Below are 20,349 nucleotides of genomic sequence, written 5' to 3'. Positions count from 1 at the left end.
GGCCAACCCAGAAAAGAGTGAAGTACTCGTTTTGCTGATGAAGGGCTGTGATGATCTGTGTCGACAGACAAGTAGGACATTGGATTAGCATAAGACCAACAAGATGTTGGGTGGGGTATGCTAACCACCGTGGGAGGCAAGGAGAAGCTGAGGTTCCGGGTGTTAATCCGCTTTATTTTTTGCTCTGATAAAGGGTTAACGCCCGAAATGTCAACTTCTCCGAGCTTCCCATGGTGGTAGCATTCCTCAATCAAAGTTCTGTTGATTTCATCCATTGTTGTACCTACAAAGGAACTGTCATTTAATGCAGGATTCAAACACTGGCTGAATACCATGTCACTTTTCATGGTAGGTGAGGTGCTGTGATGGGCAATTAGTGCTCCAAATGCAAAAGGCATAACAGGAGGGTGTTGTGGTAGGGCGATTATGATGATGCATTTGTTCCGCATATGCAGAGTGACAGAGCAAGTGGGTGAGAGAAGGGGAAGGGGCAGAAGGAAATACTTGACATTGTGTGGGATAAACAATTTCCTCACCGTGTTGTACAGCTTCTCCAGCCGCTGTAATGTGAGAAACCTGTGCATGCTCACACCATTGTCAATGAGCAATTTCACAAACTCCACGTGGTCCATCTCCAGTGCCTCTTGCATTGCTTGGTCAAGAGAAATTATCTGGATGCAATGAAGCAAAGTATGCAATTGAAGGAGATCTCGGTTGGAGAAGCAAATATGTGAGCAATGGCAGCTTGCATCCACATGTAGACGTTACATCCTGGATAGTTTGTTTATATATATATATATATATATATATATATATATTGTTACGGTTTTCAGAACCGTCACTTGTAAATAATAATCCCTTGTAAATATTCCCATTTTCAAAGGTCAAAGGTCGCACCCTAGTTAGTCCATATTACAACACGTAGGACACCATAGGAACCTTTCAGTTATTTCATTAGTATGTGTTTCAGGTAAGGCTCTGTTTCCAATAGTTTGACTCTGCGTTGCATTAATCAAACAACATCGGCCCCTTTTCAAATCCCATTCATTTTGCGGCTTGGCCCCCCTCCAAATTGTATTGCGCGCCTCTGCCAGTCGCAGCCGCCTCAGCGCTCGCTTCAAACGCCATTAACCATGCGGTCAGAGCGGAGAAAAAGGGGGAGGAGTTATCAGAGTGAGGCGTAGCCCTGTTAAGGGTGGAGTCGGTGAGCCCTCGCGACCAACCAGGGCCGAGGCGAGCTCACCGGTGGGTGTGTCCTAAAAGCATGCGGCTTGATACGCGAGCGTGTAATATAAGCTCTCGCGTGGGACTACTGAGTCGGTCGGCCGGAGAGAGTCTGTTGGAGTCGGAGTCTGAGGGTCTGCCGGGGAGAGTGGCACCATTGGAGAGAACGACACATCCACGACGAGAGACGCGGGTGGAGAGTCACGAGGCACGCATCACGATTCCTCCGATTCACGGACGCAATTCCTCCCCGATATATGAACCCCCCCCCCCCGGCATGTAAGGTCCGCTCACGCCGACAATACCAACCGCGCTGCCTGCCGGGTTTCGCGTGGAACCCGAGCCTGGACCAAGGTGGAGCGTGGACCAGAGTGGAGCGTGAACTGGGGCCTGAGCCAACGCTGGCCCATCTGCTTGGACCTTCCTTCCTGCTATTCCCCTTTCGTGTAAGTCTGTTTGTGTTGTCTTGGGCGTGTTAATTAAGACTGTATAAGGCTGCACTGTGTGTTCTTCTTCTTCTTGGTCATTGTAAATTGTATAATAAATTCCTGTGCTCTTCCTGCCTTTTGGTTTCCTCTCCATCCGATCGCTTTAGTGATTTCTCAATTGAATATACGTGGCACGATTAGAACCGCTCAGAATCGGGTTAGTCTTTTTGCTAACGGCTCGAATCGCGGATTGCTAAACCGCTCGGCATTTTCCACCTGTCCGTGGTTCGAGCGGGAGTTATTTCCCTGCTTCGCGGAGGGATTGGCACGCATGTATTTGGGACTCCATCTTGACCAATCACCCTGGCCAATCTAGACCGTGGAGGAGCGTTGTAACTTCCAGAGGCCTGGGGGAACGGCCCGCTTAAAAGATAAGGGGACTAACCTCCCCTTGGTAAGGGGAGCGCCGACCCCCGGATCCGCAACTATATATATATATATATATATATATATACATATACGTATACGTATATATATATATATATATATATATATATATATATATATATATATATATATATATGTTGGTGCAGTTGAATGTTCTTCAAAAGCCTTAATGCTATTTAAAGAGAGGAACTTTCACATCCCATCTGGTATTATACACTTCTCATACTAAAAAAAAACAAAAAACAATGAAGGACTTTACATCATTCCTAGTTAATAGGAGTTGGGGTAGAAGAGAACACACCAAATATGTTTTTTGATCATAGTATAAGCAATAAAATCATTTTGTCATGCTCATGTGGTTATTTGACTGATCATGATTCATCATTTCACCCTCATCTCATCCAAGTATGAAGTTATTTGATGACTACAAGGGTATGTCCTTTAATCCAGGTGTTATAGAAGCTTTGGGGAAGGAGTTGCTGAGATTGTCTCGCTCAGTAAACACTTAATTTGAAACAAAACAAAGTAAAAATGTTCAAAATATATTCCTTTATAATATTGATTTGCTTTGCCATTATGCATACATTATCATTGTGATGTCAACCTACCCAATTTAAAAGCTCAATCTTTCTCGGGTCCGTTTCTTCCTCTTTCTTTTGCTTTTCTTTGCCTTTTCCTTTCAATCTCCCTCCTTTTGCCTTGTTAGAAATTAATCGGTCTTTTTCTTGGGCATTTTGATCTCTCACTGCATCAAGACTTGCAATTGGCTTTGAAGAGAAACAAGGACAAGAAGTATCAAGCATCACTCGTGCTCATGCAAATAAGTTAAAGGTTAAAGTTTAAAGGTTATTATTCGTTTTGATATACTGTTGCTTCTCAATAAAACTAATGGTCTTTGAGATACATTTTGATAAAATAATATCAATAAAAAGAAAACATTTGCAATTATGCTTTCAAAACTTCTCAAAGTTTATTCAAACAAGAATCTAAACCAGTAAATCAATGGGATTTTTCAATTACCTCAAAATATGGCACTCCATTACTTTGGGATCTTATTTTTCATCTTTAATCCTAATTATAATTAGGAGATCGGCTTTAACCATTTTTAGCTCACCTTGGAACATAGTTCCAGGGAGCTTATGCCACGGCACGTCGTCCATCCATCAGTCCGGAAACACATGCAACTTCTAACTTCTTCTCCGAAACCGCTGATGATATTGTGACGAAACTTGGCGCAAATGATATTTGTTGTGTTGTGACTCGAGTTTGTTCACGGAATTAAAAGGTTAGGAGCTAAGGGGGTCTACCGGGGGTCAAAGTGAGTCCAGGTTTGACTCCCAAAATAGGTATTTGCTTTCTTTCCTGAAACTACACACACAATTTCAATGAAACTTCACCACAAACTTCATTACCCGTGATGTGTCAATGTTTGTGTACGGCATTAAAAAAAAACTAGAGGTTCCAGGGAACCTGAACTCAACTGGTCTAAATCAATATGGTTAGAATATGCATAAAATAGAACCACAAACTATATAGTTTATATGTGCTAAAGAGGTACAGTAACGTTGAAGTGTATCTCATGTTTAAACAGGAAACTAGAAAAAATTGAGTTTTAAGTGAGGCATGAAAAGTAAAACTACAATTACTTTTCTCAGATTTCAGACTTGAATTTATTTAGAAAGACTTGGTCAAACAATATACATGTATGGTTGACATGTGTTGTGTTGAGGTTTGTTACATACTGTCGACACACCAAGGTTCAGCCTTCTAGCTACATTCGGAAGTACCAGATTGACAAAAATTGATTTTCAATATGGCCGCCCTGCCGCGACCATTTTTGGGCGTGCAACGCCCAAATGCAATCCCAAACTAGTTTATGTCTTAAAGATGCTGCATAACAAGTTTCATCAAATTTTATCAATATTTGTGACTTTTAGAGCGTAGACGTCAAATTGTTTACAGACGACAGACAGACAGACGACAGACGCACGACGGACACTGGGTGTCGACAAAAACTCAGCTGGACATAGTCCAGTTGAGTTAAAAAATCAGGGTTTAAGGGAATGTGGGTGGGTTTGACACCCTAAAATAGGTATTTGTTCTCTTCTCCGAAACTACACACACAATTTTGATGAGAGTTGATCACAACTTTCATCTCCTGTGATGTACCAATGTTTGTTCACGGCATTAGAAAAATCGGGGTCTAAGGAGGTATACGGAATGGGGGAGGGCGGGGTTGCCCCTATTTTTTCCTTTACTGTCAAACATTTTTCTATGATCACTACTGTGTTCTCTTGTATATCTGCATTTATACTGTTGTATTGGTGATCTAGCTCTAACTCGCCAGCTGATAGCTCCACAATATCTATTTTGTTATATTCATCCGCACTTTCCAGCAAGGATAAAAAGAGACGGTCGTTGGTGCATTTCAATCCGGTTTTCCTCATTACGGCCGGCTTCATTTGGGGCTCGATGGAAAGAGAAACTGCTTTCTGGGTCTCCCTCCCATCCACAATGGTCTGCGATGTCCATTTCACCAATTGTAAAAATAAATGGTGATATTGCCTGGAGACTCGCCCATATGGTGTTGCCTTCCAATGTCTTACATTGTTTTAACAAAGCTAATACAATGGCAGCACGAATATGTAGATTGTGCAAGACTCACTTTTCTCTGAGTTTTTATCAGAGCTATTTGAAAGTATGAAGTTTTTTTTGCTCCACACGTTTTTATGTTTTTGGAATGCCACTTGGTTGCAAAAGGAGCACAGCAACCGCTCTTGCCAATTTTCTGATCTCTATTGGAAAATGGCAATTTATAAGACAAGCAAAGCGAAGCTCCTTACAAATGCTGATATTTTATGCGATTATAGTAATTGTTTTTAAGGCTCTTGTCATGGCAAGGTTATGTATGGAGTTTTCTTTTTGTCAAATAAAAAATGATTTGCAAACCTTTGCACAACAAAGATGGAGGGATTTGAACAGTGGTGTACAGAGAGAGGGAGGTACATCACAGGAGATGAAAATGTAAAGGGTGGTTTTTGTAAATTTGATAATGGTGTGTTAATTTTTTTATTTTCGTGTCAAAAAGCAATGAAGTTGTATGAAGAGTAGAAAAGCGGAAGGGCCGGCGGGAGTTGTGGGAGATATGTTGAAGGCAGCGGGAAGTTAGGGTGTGAAGAGAATGACAGAGATCTGTAATCTGGTAGTGAAAGAAGGCCGCATTCCAGTGGATTGGGAACTGAGTACCCTCGTCCCTCTATACAAGGGGAAAGGTGACCCTCTGGACTGTGGCTCGTATAGAGCGATAAAGTTATTATACCAGGAAGAGGAACGACAGACGTGCTTTTTATTGTAAGACAGTTGCAGAAGAAGTACATGGAGAAGAGGAAGAAGTTATTTCTTGGGTTTGTTGATCTGGAAAAAGCATTCCATAGAGTTCCACGTGAAGTAGTGACATGGGCATTGAGGAAGTTAGAAGTGGAGGAATGGTTGAACAGAGTCGTGATGGCAATGTACGAGAGATCACGCACAGCTGTAAGGACGAAGGACGGGAACAGTGGTGAGTTTGAGGTGAAGGTGGGAGTGCATCAGGGGTCGGTACTAAGTCCACTACTATTTGTAGCTGTGATGGAGGTGTTAGCTCAGAACGTAAAGGAGGGTTTACCGTGGGAGTTGCTGTATGTCTGAGAGGGTCATTAACCAGTGTGGCAGCTACATTCAAGTGTAAGGTGTGCATAGAGGGAGCTCCAGATGGAGGAAATGTTGAGTTGGATCTTGAAGACAGTGTGAAGCTGGAAGGTGTGAAAACCTTTTTACTACCTAAGAGACATGCTGAATGGAAAAGGTGGATCAGAATCGGCAACGGTTGATAGAGTGAGATGTGCATGGAAGAAGTTTCGGGAACTGAGTGGCGTGCTGACGAGGAGGGGAGTGTCGTTGAAGCGGAAGGGAAAGGTGTATGCTGCATGTGTGAGAAGTGTTATGATTTATGGGAGCGAGACATGGGTAATGAACGTAGAGCAGCAACGAAGGCTGGAAAGGGTGGAAATGCGAATGGTTCGGTGGATGTGTGGAGTATCGTTGAAAGAGAGGAAGACACGTGATGAATTGCGAAAGATGATGGGAATAGAGCCTGTGATGGATGCTGTGAAGAGAAACATGTTGAGATGGTTTGGTCATGTGTTGAGGAAGGATGAAAGTGACTGGTTGAGAAGAGTGATGGAGATGAATGTAGAAGGAAGTAGAGGACGGGGAAGACCGAGAAAGACTTGGCTAAAGGTGGTGGAAGAAGAAATTCGGGCAAGGGGGTTAACAAGGGGAGATGTAGAAAATAGGGCAAAATGGAGAAGATTGTCATGGGACCTGCAAGGCTAACCCCCACTCTAGCAGGGAAAATGGCCTTAAACTGCCTGTTGTTGTTGTTGTTGTTGTTGTTGTTGGTGGTGGTGGTGTTGTTGTTGTCGTGTCAATGGTGTTTGTCTCTTTTTGGTGTTGTTGGGCTGCACATGTTTGGAATTGTTGTGGTTTAATTGTCATTTGTGTGACTTGTGTAATTTTCTTACTTTTTTCATAAAAGTACTTCAAAAGTCTCTATATCTCTCTCTCTCTCGATCTCTCAAACTGTGCCGGTGCGATTCTGAATTGGTGCCAATGCTGTGTTCGTAAGATCGTGATAAGTGGGATAATTAGATGGGTTAACTCTGCACTGTGCTTATTTTGCTTTGTAAACATCACAGCACACGTATACCCCTATTGCTTGTTTTATACCGCACCACACAAATACTGTCTTTTGCCCTGATGTACTACCTTGTGAATAAATCCTGATTGGTAAAAGTACCACAACCCTTTCTTCACTCCCCTGTAAATAATTACCCCCAATGCACTTGTATTTCCAATCCGCTTGTGTATATCATTTCTTTCTGTTTTAACATAGCCTGTACTGGTGGTTAGGCAGGACGTTTCAGTTCCCACAGATTGGCTCCAATCTATATCCGCTGTGCACTGGCAGTTCCGCTCAGCTGCATCTGATTAAAACCTAAGATAAGATCAGTGCACATCAAGGGTGCAAAACACGGTTAGAAAGCCACGTTCACTCCAGATAAATGGTAATTGGAGGGAGGACCCGAGGGGATCTGGTTGACTAATTGGCGTAGCGGTTGACTAGCAACCTGCCGGACTGCGGAGTTATCTGCGTTTGGTGTGGCCTCAGGTATGGTAGTCCTGGAGAAACTGAGGCCCCCCTTGTAGTAGACCGCAAAACTCCGGACCGCAACAATATTTTCTGGATGATGTTTTTATCCTGAATGTATTTGCAAGTTAGTTGCTAAGTCTCAGTCATTGTGTAGAAACAGTAAATAGGATGTTTATTTATTTTACTTACAGGTAGGCAAGCTCTTCCAGAAAAGATGTGACTGCTGGCAATATCTGGTCTGTTCCAAGACAGAACCAAACTGAGCTGTTCAGGAAGAGAAACACCAGTTCCTGAAAAAAGAAGAAGAAAAAGACTTAAAATGTCATAGCCCACGTGGTTTGAGTAATTTTGCTGTACTGAGTTGAAGGTCATCAATCAGCCATCTTTGGTCGGATTACAAAACAAAATCTTCTGCATATGTAACCCAATCATTCATTATCTGTGTGCTAAGTTTGAACAAGATCGGTATTTGCATATCTGAGAAATGGTTGAGGACATGGTCAATATCGGGTTTTAAAAAAAACTAAAATGGCCGCCAGTCTACCAGTCGGCCATCTTTGATCATATTGAAAAATAAAGTGAGGTGCACATGTATGCCATGTACCATGCTTTGCCAAGTTTGAATAAAATTGGACCATGCATATTCAAGAGACAACAACTAAAATGGCCGCCAGACAGACCAAGTATGATCAAAATTGGTCCATACATCTCTGAGATATGTTTGTCGATGCACACATTGATGGACGGATGGACAGAAGCAACCCAATCTATAAGTCCAAATTCGGACTAAGTCCAACAGGAGCTAATCATACTGAATCAGAGGTTACATGGGTATTGCAGCTAAATATTTTTTTGTGAATATTCTGGTTAGAAAGAGTGAGCAAAAAGAAGGTGAATAGATGGACTGGAAAGAAAAACATCATGACGGAAATTAAAATGAGTAGGTACAGATGGATTGGGCATGTACGATATATGGAAAATAACAACATAACAAAACTAGAGGTCAAAGAACACTTTACCCCCATGCAATGTTGAGGAAAAGGACATGGGAAGGGTTACCCCTTCCTTTTTATTTCGACGAAGTTAGGTCAGGCCGGGTTCAGGAAGAGAAACACCAGTTTCTGGGTGCCGCCATTTTGACAATGTGGATGTTCCCCCACCCTGAGTGTGAGTGGTAATTTGATTGGTCAAGATGGTATATAAATTTGCCAAAGTACTGATAAACTGAAGGTTTTTGGAAGTACAAATAAGGCAAGTTGTGTTCTATAGTGTTCAAAATATACATAATCAATTGAACTAATAGGAAAATTTGAAAGGCTACAGAAAAAAAAAAAGATTGAATAGGAATTTTATCACCGCTGATGCGTTTGGGATACAGTCTTTTACACCACCTTATTTAACACGTTAGGTTAGTTCTTCGTGCCTGTTGTTTGGGTCCTTTGTGACGTCCCTAAAAAAAAAAAAAAGTCATTTTCCTCTTTGGAACAGACAGACAGACAGACTGAGGCAATTGCTTTACCCCGCTATGCACATGCATGCACTGGATGAAATGCCGTACATTTTTGCCAAATTCAGAGCCAAAGTACTGCAAAAAAACTTCAGGTTTTTGGAAATGTAATGAAGCTGATTCTTGCTCTACAGTGTTCAAAATATTAAAATAAAATTGTAAATATGAAGTAGTTCCTCGATCAGTGACTGACACACACACAGGGAAAGACTGACAGACACAGACAGAGTGAAACAATTGCTTCCCCCACTTTCCGCTACCCGCGTGGTGTACACAGCGATGCGTTGGAAGCCTGAGAGTAAGAGCTTGTCAGCTGGTTGCATCTTTTTCTGGGGGCGTGGCTGCCGCTGATGCATGCCTCTCTATAACCAGTCATCTGGCACTCATTTTGCCAACTTTGGAAGGATAACAGGCTGAGCCAACCCACATGGTGTTAATTCAACGGCATAACAGGGGCTCAAACTCAGGACCCTTAGATCTCAAGCCAGCCACCTTAACCGTTAAATCAACACAAGGCTCATGTTGTGGGCTGAAGACAGGCAAAAGTTATGCGATTTCTTCAATAGCCTCCGTATAACAGGATCGTGTGACATGATGCAGACAGCTAGCTTGTACACGTAATTTCCCTGTGATGTTCCACACATGAAATTTCCGGTACGAGATGATGCTTCATTAGTAACATGCTGGATGACTTGATAGGTACTCCTGTTTCCTCTGCATGAATTTGAACTTGTTGATAAAACGTTGGTACTTAACAGCACAGGGACTGGCTGATGCATCCAAGCAGTATCAACACAATCATAAGCAAGTGTTACTGCACTTCAATAACTTTTATCCAACATACTTCACAAATGTTTGAACTTTTATACTCATCACTCACTTCAAAAAACATTCACGCACCCTGTCCCTCAATGCAAACCAATTCCCGAGCTACAAAAGTTAAAGCCATGGCTCTTGCTCCTCACTCAGTTAAAAAAGATCTATCAAAATTTCATAGCTCACAGTCACTTGTGCTAAACCTATAGTATGGCAGATAGGTGCAGGAATTGTGCCTTTGATGATACAAGCGTGGCATTTGGCACACCGTCAGAGTATGTCCTAAGAAAGATATTTGGCTGGAGGGCCATCGCAGATTTGTCCTTTTTTGAAAAATGGCCGCCATTGTTGTCACAGGCGCTGATGCATGACAGAAATATGGTACACATCATATTTAGTGTTCCCAATGATTCAGTCAAAATTTACAATATACCCCCTTCTACTGTCCCTCCTTCTTCAAACCCTCTTGGCAGATTTTTTCAAATTCAGGCAGAAGGATTGCTCATAGGTCGACAAGCGAGTTATATAAGTAGGTCCCAATCTTGTATTTCTGGGCCGTTAGCCTCTAACCGCACCTGCGTTGCACATGCATATCTGGTATTTTACTATATCTACTCATTTTTCTCACAAAGTGCCAGTTACCCTTTAAGAGAGCAGTTAAAATATCACGATCAATGTCTTGCTTCCCCTCAGCACCCATTCTGAACACGGTGATCTGCAAAACAGACAAAAAAAATTCTGAATACTAACTTCAGTGCAGAAATAATAATTAACTACCAATGTGGGTGTATAATTCTGCAATCAAATGGTACAAGAAAATATTATTGCAAAATATATCTACAATTACATATATGAAAACAAATGTCTCGGAGTAAGTTATGACTTCCTCAGAACTGCCTGAGCACATTTTAATACTAACCTGTAACTAATGCCAGATAAGAAGATAGTTTTACAAAATAACAACTTCGAAGTAGATCATACACGGTCTAGGAGTCTAGGGAATGCTGGAAGGAGACCCTATTCCATTATAAATATTGTTCTGTCCATGGCCGATGAACACAAGCTTTGGACGAATATCCGAAACGGTCTTTAATTCCGAAGCGAGCAGCCATAATTGGCGGTTGGTTTGTCGCGCGCAGGATGGAAGGATACGAAACGCTTACCTGACGGAAGCACAGGGTTCATTCCCGAACCCACAACGAACAAACGAACACAACAAACGAAATGCATCACCAGAATTGAATGAAAATAAATCAGAGGTGAAAATGAAAGGTGAGGTAAAAACTAATATCTACTTTGAGGTACCACATATACAGACTCAAATACAGACAAGGGGACAGATAATAAAATAAAATGAAATTTCTTTAGCTGGCCGGCACCTTGCTTGGTCACAATAAATTCCTTTAGGAGCTTGGCGGCTGTTGAAGCTGGTGTAGCCACTCACACGGGAAGCGCTCCAAATGGCGACATCGACCGTCGCGCGTCAAAGGCACTGCAAACATGAGGCGAGCAGATGAGACAGCCCTCTTTCGCCTCCACCATCAGGGGTAGCACACATGGCCCTCAGCTTCCTTGTGAGCCAACACACCAAGGTCCACCAAGCGCATGATCAGCTCTTCCTCCACCTCTTTTTCCTGTCAACAAACAGTGCCCCAAAATGGCACTCACAAAAGAAAAACCAGCTCCTTTTCCAACGTCCGTTTCTCTCTCCAGAACCTTCTCTCCTTACGTCACACCGACCAATCGACGAGCTCCACTGAACCACCCCATGTCTCTACGACCAAGCATGAACTTTGGGGGCGCAGACCGCCGGCTCTGCTCTTTTGGAGGTGGGGCTTAGTCCGATCGGCAATGTTCGGGCTCTGTCGGCATGCAGTGGATAGTTGTTGTGATTTAATTGAGGCTTTGCATGGCTGGTCTTGTGGTAGAGGTAAAAACGTAGGGAAAGATTACAAATGGAAATCACATACTGGGGAAAACTAACCTTAATCCCTAACTAGTTAGCACAGCTTCACCCCTCGGCCCTCGTGTGAAGACACATAAACCATCTTAAGCTCCAGTTTCCCAACTTACATACATTGGGATGACTCCTACGCGTCCACGGTCCATGCTATAAGTATACAATCCTATCTTCACTATGGGATTCCTCCAACTACCCCCACAAACGTAACAATATTATCTGGCATTTGATGGAAAAGGATGGGCAAATAATCATGACAAGTGCACCATACAAGTTTATCCAAACCCACTTACCAACTCTTTCTTTTTCATGCACTCCATTAACACTCTAAAGTAGTGTTCGGCCTGCCGCTGAATGCAATTAAACGTCTTCTGGATTATGACAACCAGTTGATCCCTCAGTGTTTCATTTACTGCTCTAAGAGGAAAAAGATTGTTTGGAAATATCAAATATGACAAGCATTTCATGACAGGGTTATAATGCAGAAATATAATCAAATGGAATCAAATAACTCCATGACTACCATACAATAATTCCTTGCATAATGTGCTTTCACACAATGTTATTTAGTTGAGTGGTGCATGAATTTAGGACCATTTTTCATATAGCAGGTACATTTCCGTTCTTACGCAGCTGCCGGCAATCACCCAGACATCACCGTGCACCAAATGAACTAGTCCGAGATGGGCTTCGGGATTTTCTTTTTGCGGGGCATGCGTGGACATGCGTGGACAAATGATGATGTCGAGTCTCCTTGGGCAATGATGGCATTGCCTTTCTATGGCTGGTACACATAGGTAAGTGTGTGGTATAGACGGGGTGGGGGAGGGCGGGTCGCCACTCCTCTCCATCCCTCTGCTGGCCGTTGGGGAATTCACCCTCTTCCGTCCGTGCTGTTGGAGTCAACTGGACTCTCATCCACCAGATGTGCAGAGCCACCTGCCATTTAAACCGCATGACTGCGGACCGTTACCCTGGTAAGAGGGGCTGACAGGTACTACACCTTGCCCACAGGTGACCTGGGGTTATGGAAGGCAGGGGCATCCATCTCCCTGAGGTATCAGAAGACACCCACATAGTGGAGAAATACCAGACATGTGGCATCACTCAGCCTCCAATTCATTGTCAGGTGTGTGTGTGTGTGTGTGTGTGTGTGTGTGTGTGTCTGTGTGTGTGTCTGTGTGTGTGTGTGTGTGTGTGTGTGTGTGTCAAAACTTCCACTTAACATATCACGTAATATCTTGTGCATCCCTCACCAACATGACTGGTAAGGGATGAACATGTGAATATAGTGCTTCTGTGTCTAAACAAGTACAAAAAGTTTTAATTAAAACAAAAGCCGCGTCGATGTTACACAATGCCTAGATGCAGCTGTGCCTATAACGTCGATGTTATAGGCACAGGACATTCCTATTGATTCGATTACTTGATGTTATTTTTGTGCAAAGTGAAAATATATCTCGGCAATTTCCCGTGTGTGGCGACGAATTTTTAATATATCTCGGCATTTTCCCGTCTGTTATTTCAGGCGGTGTATGACTGACCATGCCGCGATTTAAAATACTAGGGCATGCCCGTACTATATCTATATCTAAAATTATATCCCCCCCCTCTATTTACATGAAATGGTTTGGTCCAAAGCGAACGGCTTGCGAGTGGTGACAATCCCCCCCCTCTATTTACATGCAATGGTTTGGTCCAAAGCGAACGGCTTCCGGAGTTTGGTAAAGAAATCGCCATCGCGTGCACAAACGCGCAGGAAAGCGAATGAATCGCAAATTCGTTTTTATTAGTTGTAAAACATAGTTTAACGGCAACATAGTTTGCAAACGTGAAATAAATGAATACGCTGTCAAATGTGCCATCCGAGGCAGAGTGTGCCCGCCACGTTCGGCACACGCGATAGTTCGCTGCTCTCTGATTGGTTGAATCGTTTTTTGGACATAGCTCGGTAAGTAATTGTCCGATTAATATGAAACCTTGAAAAGGCACATCCTCGGGTCCCCAGCAATATACCTGGCAAGTTAAAAGTATATCGGACCCGTGGTTGTCGAGAAACAGCGGTCACAGACAGACAAACGTACAAACGTACAGACAGAGATTACTGGAATTATAGATAGACTAGGGCATGCCCGTACTATATATATGCCCGTACTATATATCTATCTAAAATTATATCCCCCCCCTCTATTTACATGAAATGGTTTGGTCCATTCGCAACGCCAAAGCGAACGGCGAACGGCTTGCGAGTACAGTGACAATCCCCCCCCTCTATTTACATGAAATGGTTTGGTCCATTCGCAACGACCACAGAACCCCCCCCCCCCCCCCCTCTATTTACATGAAATGGTTTGGTCCATTCGCAACGCCAAAGCGAACGGCGAACGGCTAAATCGCCATAGCTCCGTAACTACTTGTCCGATTAATTTCAAACCTTGAAAAGGCACATCCTCGGGTCCCCAGCAATATACCTGGCAAGTTTCAAGTATATCGGACCGGTAGTTGTCGAGAAATCGTTGTCGCATACACACATACACACACACATACACACAGAGATTAATGGAATTATAGATAGATATATATCTCGGCAATTTCCCGTGTGTGGCGACACGTGAACGAAGCTATGCTCCTCTCTCCACATTATTGTGACGACGTATAAATAAATATTTCATCGTGACGATTGTCATCAAATGGACGAATTTTTAATATATCTCGGCATTTTCCCGTCTGTTATTTCAGGCGGTGTATGACTGACCTTGCCGCGATTTAAAATATATATATCTCGGCAATTTCCCGTATGTGGCGACACGTGAACGAAGCTATGCTCCTCTCTCCACATTATTGTGACGACGTATAAATTAAATATTTCATCGTGACGATTGTCATCAAATGGACGAATTTTTAATATATCTCGGCATTTTCCCGTCTGTTATTTCGGGCGGTGTATGACTGACCATGCCGCGATTTAAACAAAATATATATATCTCGGCATTTTCCCGTCTCTTATTTCGGGCAGTGTATGACTGACCATGCCACGATTTAAAGAAAAAAAATCTCAATGGACTTGAAGTTACAGGCCTTTGAGAATTCATTTCGTTCTATAAAGGGCAACTTTCATCGGATTTTCTTCCCGTTTTTTTTCAACCAAGTCTAAAACTATGTTAGCGACTGTGAAAAATGAAATGATATATCGAATTTGATTTGAAATAAAACTGTGTGAGAGAGGAAGACACCACGGGCCTAAAAAACAGGCCTCAAAGCTATGCGAGTTAATAAAATGGTGGATATTTGTTTATATGAAGCCTCTCCCACAATGGGTGGAGCTATGGTTCCCAGAATGGGTGGAGCTTTGAGGTTTTGTCTTCTCTGCAAGAACAAGAAGAAGAACAAGAAGAAGAACAACAACAACAACAGCAGAGGGCACTCTATGACCAGCGTCTTGTGACGCGGCTAAAAACAAAGCAAAGCCATATCATTAAAGATTAAATGAAAAGTGATCAAGCGATACGAGAAGCTGAATGATCAGTGCACATTCGCTAAGTGCTTGGACTTGCGGAATCCATCTTGCGAATGATTCATGCAAATGCCGATAAAATCAAAGCGAGCGCTCAGTGTTGCGCCATTTACTGCAACGAAAGCGAGACATTCACAATCGGGCATTATGGAGAAGACGGAACGCTTGGACACATAACCTCCACCTATTAAGTTGTTTGTTGTTGGAAAATTACTTTCGTTTTACACGTTTTCAGCTAACGCGGTAAATTGTTGGAACATAACTACCACGAGTAAATGAGGAATGACTGTATAGACAAGATGGCTAATGATACGACTTGTCAAAGGAAAGATTCCAGTGTAGCGGTTACCGGAAGCATGACACAATTACCGTCCGGACTCGCCCAGGCGTGTCCAGACTTGTCTTTCTCGGGCGAACACTTGCCTTGCATACCACGCCCGGTCGAGAGGCGTGACTTACCTATTTTGCATACCACGCCCCGCCTGAGAGGCGTGGCTTTTGTGTGTTCAGTTTACGATATAAATTGCCGCCCGTTCAAGGGGCGGATTCAGTGTGCTTTTGAGTTCTTTGGTTTTGAGCTAAATAAATAGCTCGGTGAAACTTCGTTCCTGTGTCGTCCATTTTGTCTGGCTTTATCGTGCGAGCACAGCTCCCACACCAGCACAGTATCAGTCACCACCACCCAAAAAGGCTCTATGATCACAATGGCATCATAAACTCAAATGAAAGTTCTTTCTATTTTTCAAAAAAGGTTACACAAAATCCTGACGTATCACTCGACTACTTTTGAGCGGATGTGTGACACCGGCCGCTAGTTTGTACATGTAATTTCCAGGTGATGTTCATACACGTGATCTCTGGTGTGACATGGCACTTAGTAGGTAACACGCCAACAGTCTTGAGAGATGTTCCTGTTTCTCCTGCACGAGTTTGAACTTGTTAATAGAGAGCTTCATAAGCGAACCTCTATGGCAATTGAACGTATATGTAAATCCATTCAAAATTTCACTTTCATTTCAAATTTCACAAAAAAAAAAAAATTCAAATTTTTCCCCATTCCCTTAGGAACAAAATTTAATGTTGTCATTTCAAATGTCCCTTCCATGATCCACCATCCTGTCCCTTCCATGATCCGCCATCTTGTCCCTTCCATGATCCGCCATCTTGTCCCTTCCATGATCCGCCATCTTGCTCACGTGATCTTGCTTTGGTCTGGCGCGACCGATAAAGTATTTTCACCTGGTGATTAAAATCAATAAATTACAATACAGTACTGTACAGAACTGATTTTGAATTCGAAACCGCTCATCATTTACGCCAGCTACACCGACTTCTTTTTTCCACCGGCTACACCGGCTTCAGTTTTCCACCAGCTACACCGACTTCAGTTTTCCACCAGCTACACCGACTTCAGTTTTCCACCAGCTACACCGACTTCAGTTTTCCACCAGCTACACCGACTTCAGTTTTCCGCTTCGTAAACGAACCTCTATGGCAATTGCATGTATATGTAAATCCATTCAAAATTTCACTGTCATTCCCCATTCCCTTGGGAACAAAATTTCATGTTGTCATTTCAAATATCCCTTCCATGATCCGCCATCTTGTCCCTTCCATGATCCGCCATCTTGTCCCTTCCATGATCCGCCATCTTGCTCACGTGATCTTGCTTTGGTCTGGCGCGACCGATAAATTATTTTCACCTGGTGATTAAAATCAATAAATCACAATACAGTACTGTACAGAACGGATTTTGAATTCGAAACCGCTCATCATTTACGCCAGCTACACCGACTTCATTTAAGCCAGCTACACCGACTTCAGTTTTCCGCCAGCTACACCGACTTCAGTTTTCCGCCAGGTACACCGATTTAAGTTCGTACCTGCCAGTCGGACCTACGTACCTGGTCCAGTCGACTGGAAGTCTAGACTATAAAGCATACAGTAGGTAAGTCCTGCATTCTATCCCAATCTATCCATTCAATAAAATTAATTTGAATTTTAATTCTAAGCCCAAGATCAAACAACCTAGCCTAGCTAGGCCTAGGCCTACAGATGTTTGCGAGGGCTGCGTACTGATCAACTGACCATTGTCGACGAAGCTCTCACTCTACGCAATGCGTATTCATATTAAATCTCATGTTATATATTGTTGTAAGAATCAGAGTTACAACATTGGCTCAGATCATGAGTTTAATATCATTCGATCCCTAACAATACCTGTAAAGAGAACCAACGAACATCATATCAATATTCAGCATACATCTGAACTAGTAATGAGTTTACTGATGAGCTCAAGCAAGCCGTAACAAAGTGGAGGTACGTACCATCTATTTATGCACCTGCGTAGCATACAGTTAATGTCTCAGGTATGATCATAGCGCTGAATGACCGAGTTCTTAAAACGGCCGCATAGTGGACAAAAGACGCATGACACCTGGGTCAGACAGACAGAATTTCATGACATATATCGCTTTTGGTCAGATCTCTCAATGGTGAAGAATCACTTAAAAATTAAATAACTCTCGTATCCGAATCCATGTTCAGATCTTCACCAAAATCGAATCGATTCTTCCTTGTGACACACACAACCTGTCCACCAAATTTCGTCCAAATCCATCCATAACTTTTTGAGATATCCTGCTATGTATCGTTTTTGGCCTTATTTCCCAACGGTGAAGAATCACTTTAAAAATTCTAGTAGCCGGATCCGAATCCGAATCTTCACCAAAATCTACTCATTTCGTCCTCGTCACATACGCTACATCTCTGCCAAATTTCGTCCGAATCTGTCCACAACTTTTTGAGATATCTTGTTTACAGACACACAGACAGACAGGGGTGAAAACATAACCTCCATTACACTTTGGTGGCGGAGATAACAATATGCTTTGGAGTTAACAGCAAGGAAGATGCGAAAACAAAAATACAACAAAATGCCTGACTAATTTAAAGCAAGTAACTGTATTAAAGAATATATGCAAGACTTGTGCCGTTTCGCCATTTACATAAATTATTCCTCCTCAGCTGATGTAATAATGAAATTGTGATGGAAATGAGAATTTCTTTACCTTATTGTGATGTTTTGCTTTGATGTTTTGCCGGCAAACACTTTTCCGAGTGACTGAAAGTGACTGAAAACAAGGCTACGTGAACATCAGTTAGTCGGATGCAGAAAGGGCCTCCTCTCCTCGCTCGCAATGCGCAGAATAATAGGCAAGGTCACCAATCTATGTTTGCCGAGGCTGAGGTGATCAGACAGGTGGGCTACTGAAAGTCAAGGAAGCTGCAAGAGGCCTGGTAGTGGTATCGAATGATAATTTAATCGATCGGCGCAATTTACATTGTGAGGGAAGTGCGTGAGGAAAGCACCAGGGTGAAGAAGAAGAGGACACAATTTTTCGCGGACTTTGAACTCTCGAGGAGCTTTAGGGCTAAAAGAACGTGATTATGTGGAGTGGATAAATACTGTACTTCACTGTTCTTTAGTTTCCCTTGGGAATCAGCAGAGTGATAGTTAATCACCTCCTGGCTGTTCACCAAACCCGATAAACTTTTCTACTTCCTGGGGTTATTTTTTTCTTCCTCCATTTTAGATCACTTTTTGCTGGTGGAATATTTTTTTTGTGTAACCAGTTTCCGTTTCCGTGGTGGGCGGAGTTAGTTGCTGGTGGAATAAATTATTTATTTTGTGTGACCAGGTTCCGTTTCCGTGGTGGGCGGAGTCAGTTGCTGGTGGAATAAATTATTTATTTTGTGTGACCAGGTTCCGTTTCCGTGGTGGGCGGAGTCAGTTGCTGGTGGAATAAATTATTTATTTTGTGTGACCAGTGTTTCAGACGCTCCTATAAAAGGACACGGAGCCGTCAATAGTTCGAGCAAGCCATGTTCCGCGGCCGGCACTCCCGGCCTGGAGGTCACTCCGGAAGTACATGTGCACAGTACACTGAGCGGTGTTATCAACACAAGCTAACACCTGCAACAACCAGGTTCCGTTTCCGTGGTGGGCGGAGTCAGTTGCTGGTGGAATATATATTTTGTGTAACCAGGTTCCGTTTCCGTGGTGGGCGGAGGCCGGAGTCAGTTGCTGGCACTAGTACAGGGGTCGGCAACCTTAGGCACGCGTGCCACCATTGGCACGCGGCAGCGTAGTCATTGGCACACTGGCGAAAGCAGTGCCCTCTCCGCTGCATGCCAAATCACCTCTTGAACAGCCATTGGCTGTTGCGCGTGTTGCACTATAACAGTATTCCGGTGTGATTGTGCAGGGTGATGAGGTAGATGGATCAGAGCAGAGTCACCATTCCAATTCCAAATTCTTTCACTGGAATAATAATCAAAGATGCACAACATGAGATGTTCTTTATTGGAAAGCAAGGCCGGCCTGGCGCATTCAAACACAATATTTGCGGCAACCGGATGTGCTGTAAGAACAGTGGTGTTGTTCACAGCAGATGGTCCGAGGCTGCATCTCCACTCATTATTATTATTCGGACTGGTTTCTTCGTTTTAATATTATTAATCATCATTATTCTGAATTGTATAAAAATCGCAGATATAAAACAGGAGATGCAGGATTGGTGCCTTCCGATATGCCGTTCGCGGCAACCTGAGGTGCTGTAAGAGCGGTTGTGCTGTTAACATCCGGTGGTCAGCAGTTGCATCTCCACTCTTTGTTATCATTCAGGCTGCCTTCTGCGTTTTAATATTGATCTCGTCATTATTTTGAGTTTTTTTTATGGGGTGGTAGTAAGGAAAATGGGGATAGTAGTTTTTCTCGTAACACGCGGCCTGTCTTATTAGTCCCCTACCGGTATACACCGTAGGGGACTATAGGTTTGCACTCCGTCCCTCCGTCTGTCAGTCTGTCGATCCGTCAGTCCGTCATGCAAAGAACAGCTTTCCGGACTTTTTGTTCTTCTAAACTCTTAATGCTAATGATTTCAAACTTGGTACATGGTTTCGTCATGACAAGTTACAGATCAAGTTCGAACTTCACGACGTTTCGATCATTTTTGACAAAGTTATGGCACTTTGAACTTTGGGAATTTCCCCCAACAGTTTTCCAGACTATAATTTGGAGTGCGGTGAGTCATAATACTGTCTTCTATGACAGTGCTACCCAATGCTGGTAGGGGACATGTATTGCAGCGCAATACTCAGAATGCTTGTTTAGTTTGATTGATGGTATGGCCTCCCGCTCACATTTCCCACAGGAATTGCAGTGAAGCGGTTCAGGTTCGGTAGATGTTCGGTAAATGT

At 43.0% G+C, this 20,349-nt stretch overlaps 1 protein-coding gene across 1 annotated transcript in view; it reads right to left on the bottom strand.

Moving 5' to 3' along the window:
• The window catches only part of LOC137412439 (transient receptor potential cation channel subfamily M member 1), a 164,863-nt gene that overhangs the window by 103,845 nt on the left and 40,669 nt on the right, over nucleotides 1-20,349 (bottom strand). The window contains exons 8-12 of the mRNA XM_078772685.1: nucleotides 11,867-11,990; nucleotides 10,256-10,328; nucleotides 7,480-7,580; nucleotides 2,708-2,866; nucleotides 537-671 (exon numbers count right to left, since the gene is read on the bottom strand). Of these exons, the coding sequence (XP_078628811.1) occupies nucleotides 537-671; nucleotides 2,708-2,866; nucleotides 7,480-7,580; nucleotides 10,256-10,328; nucleotides 11,867-11,990 (592 nt within the window). The remainder of the gene's footprint in view (nucleotides 1-536; nucleotides 672-2,707; nucleotides 2,867-7,479; nucleotides 7,581-10,255; nucleotides 10,329-11,866; nucleotides 11,991-20,349) is intronic.

Source organism: Myxine glutinosa, chromosome 2 (assembly GCF_964187855.1).
Source record: "Myxine glutinosa chromosome 2, kmMyxGlut1.1, whole genome shotgun sequence".
NCBI lineage: Eukaryota > Metazoa > Chordata > Myxini > Myxiniformes > Myxinidae > Myxine > Myxine glutinosa.
Note: the sequence above shows the minus strand (reverse complement) of the source record. Positions and strands in the feature narration are given on the sequence as shown.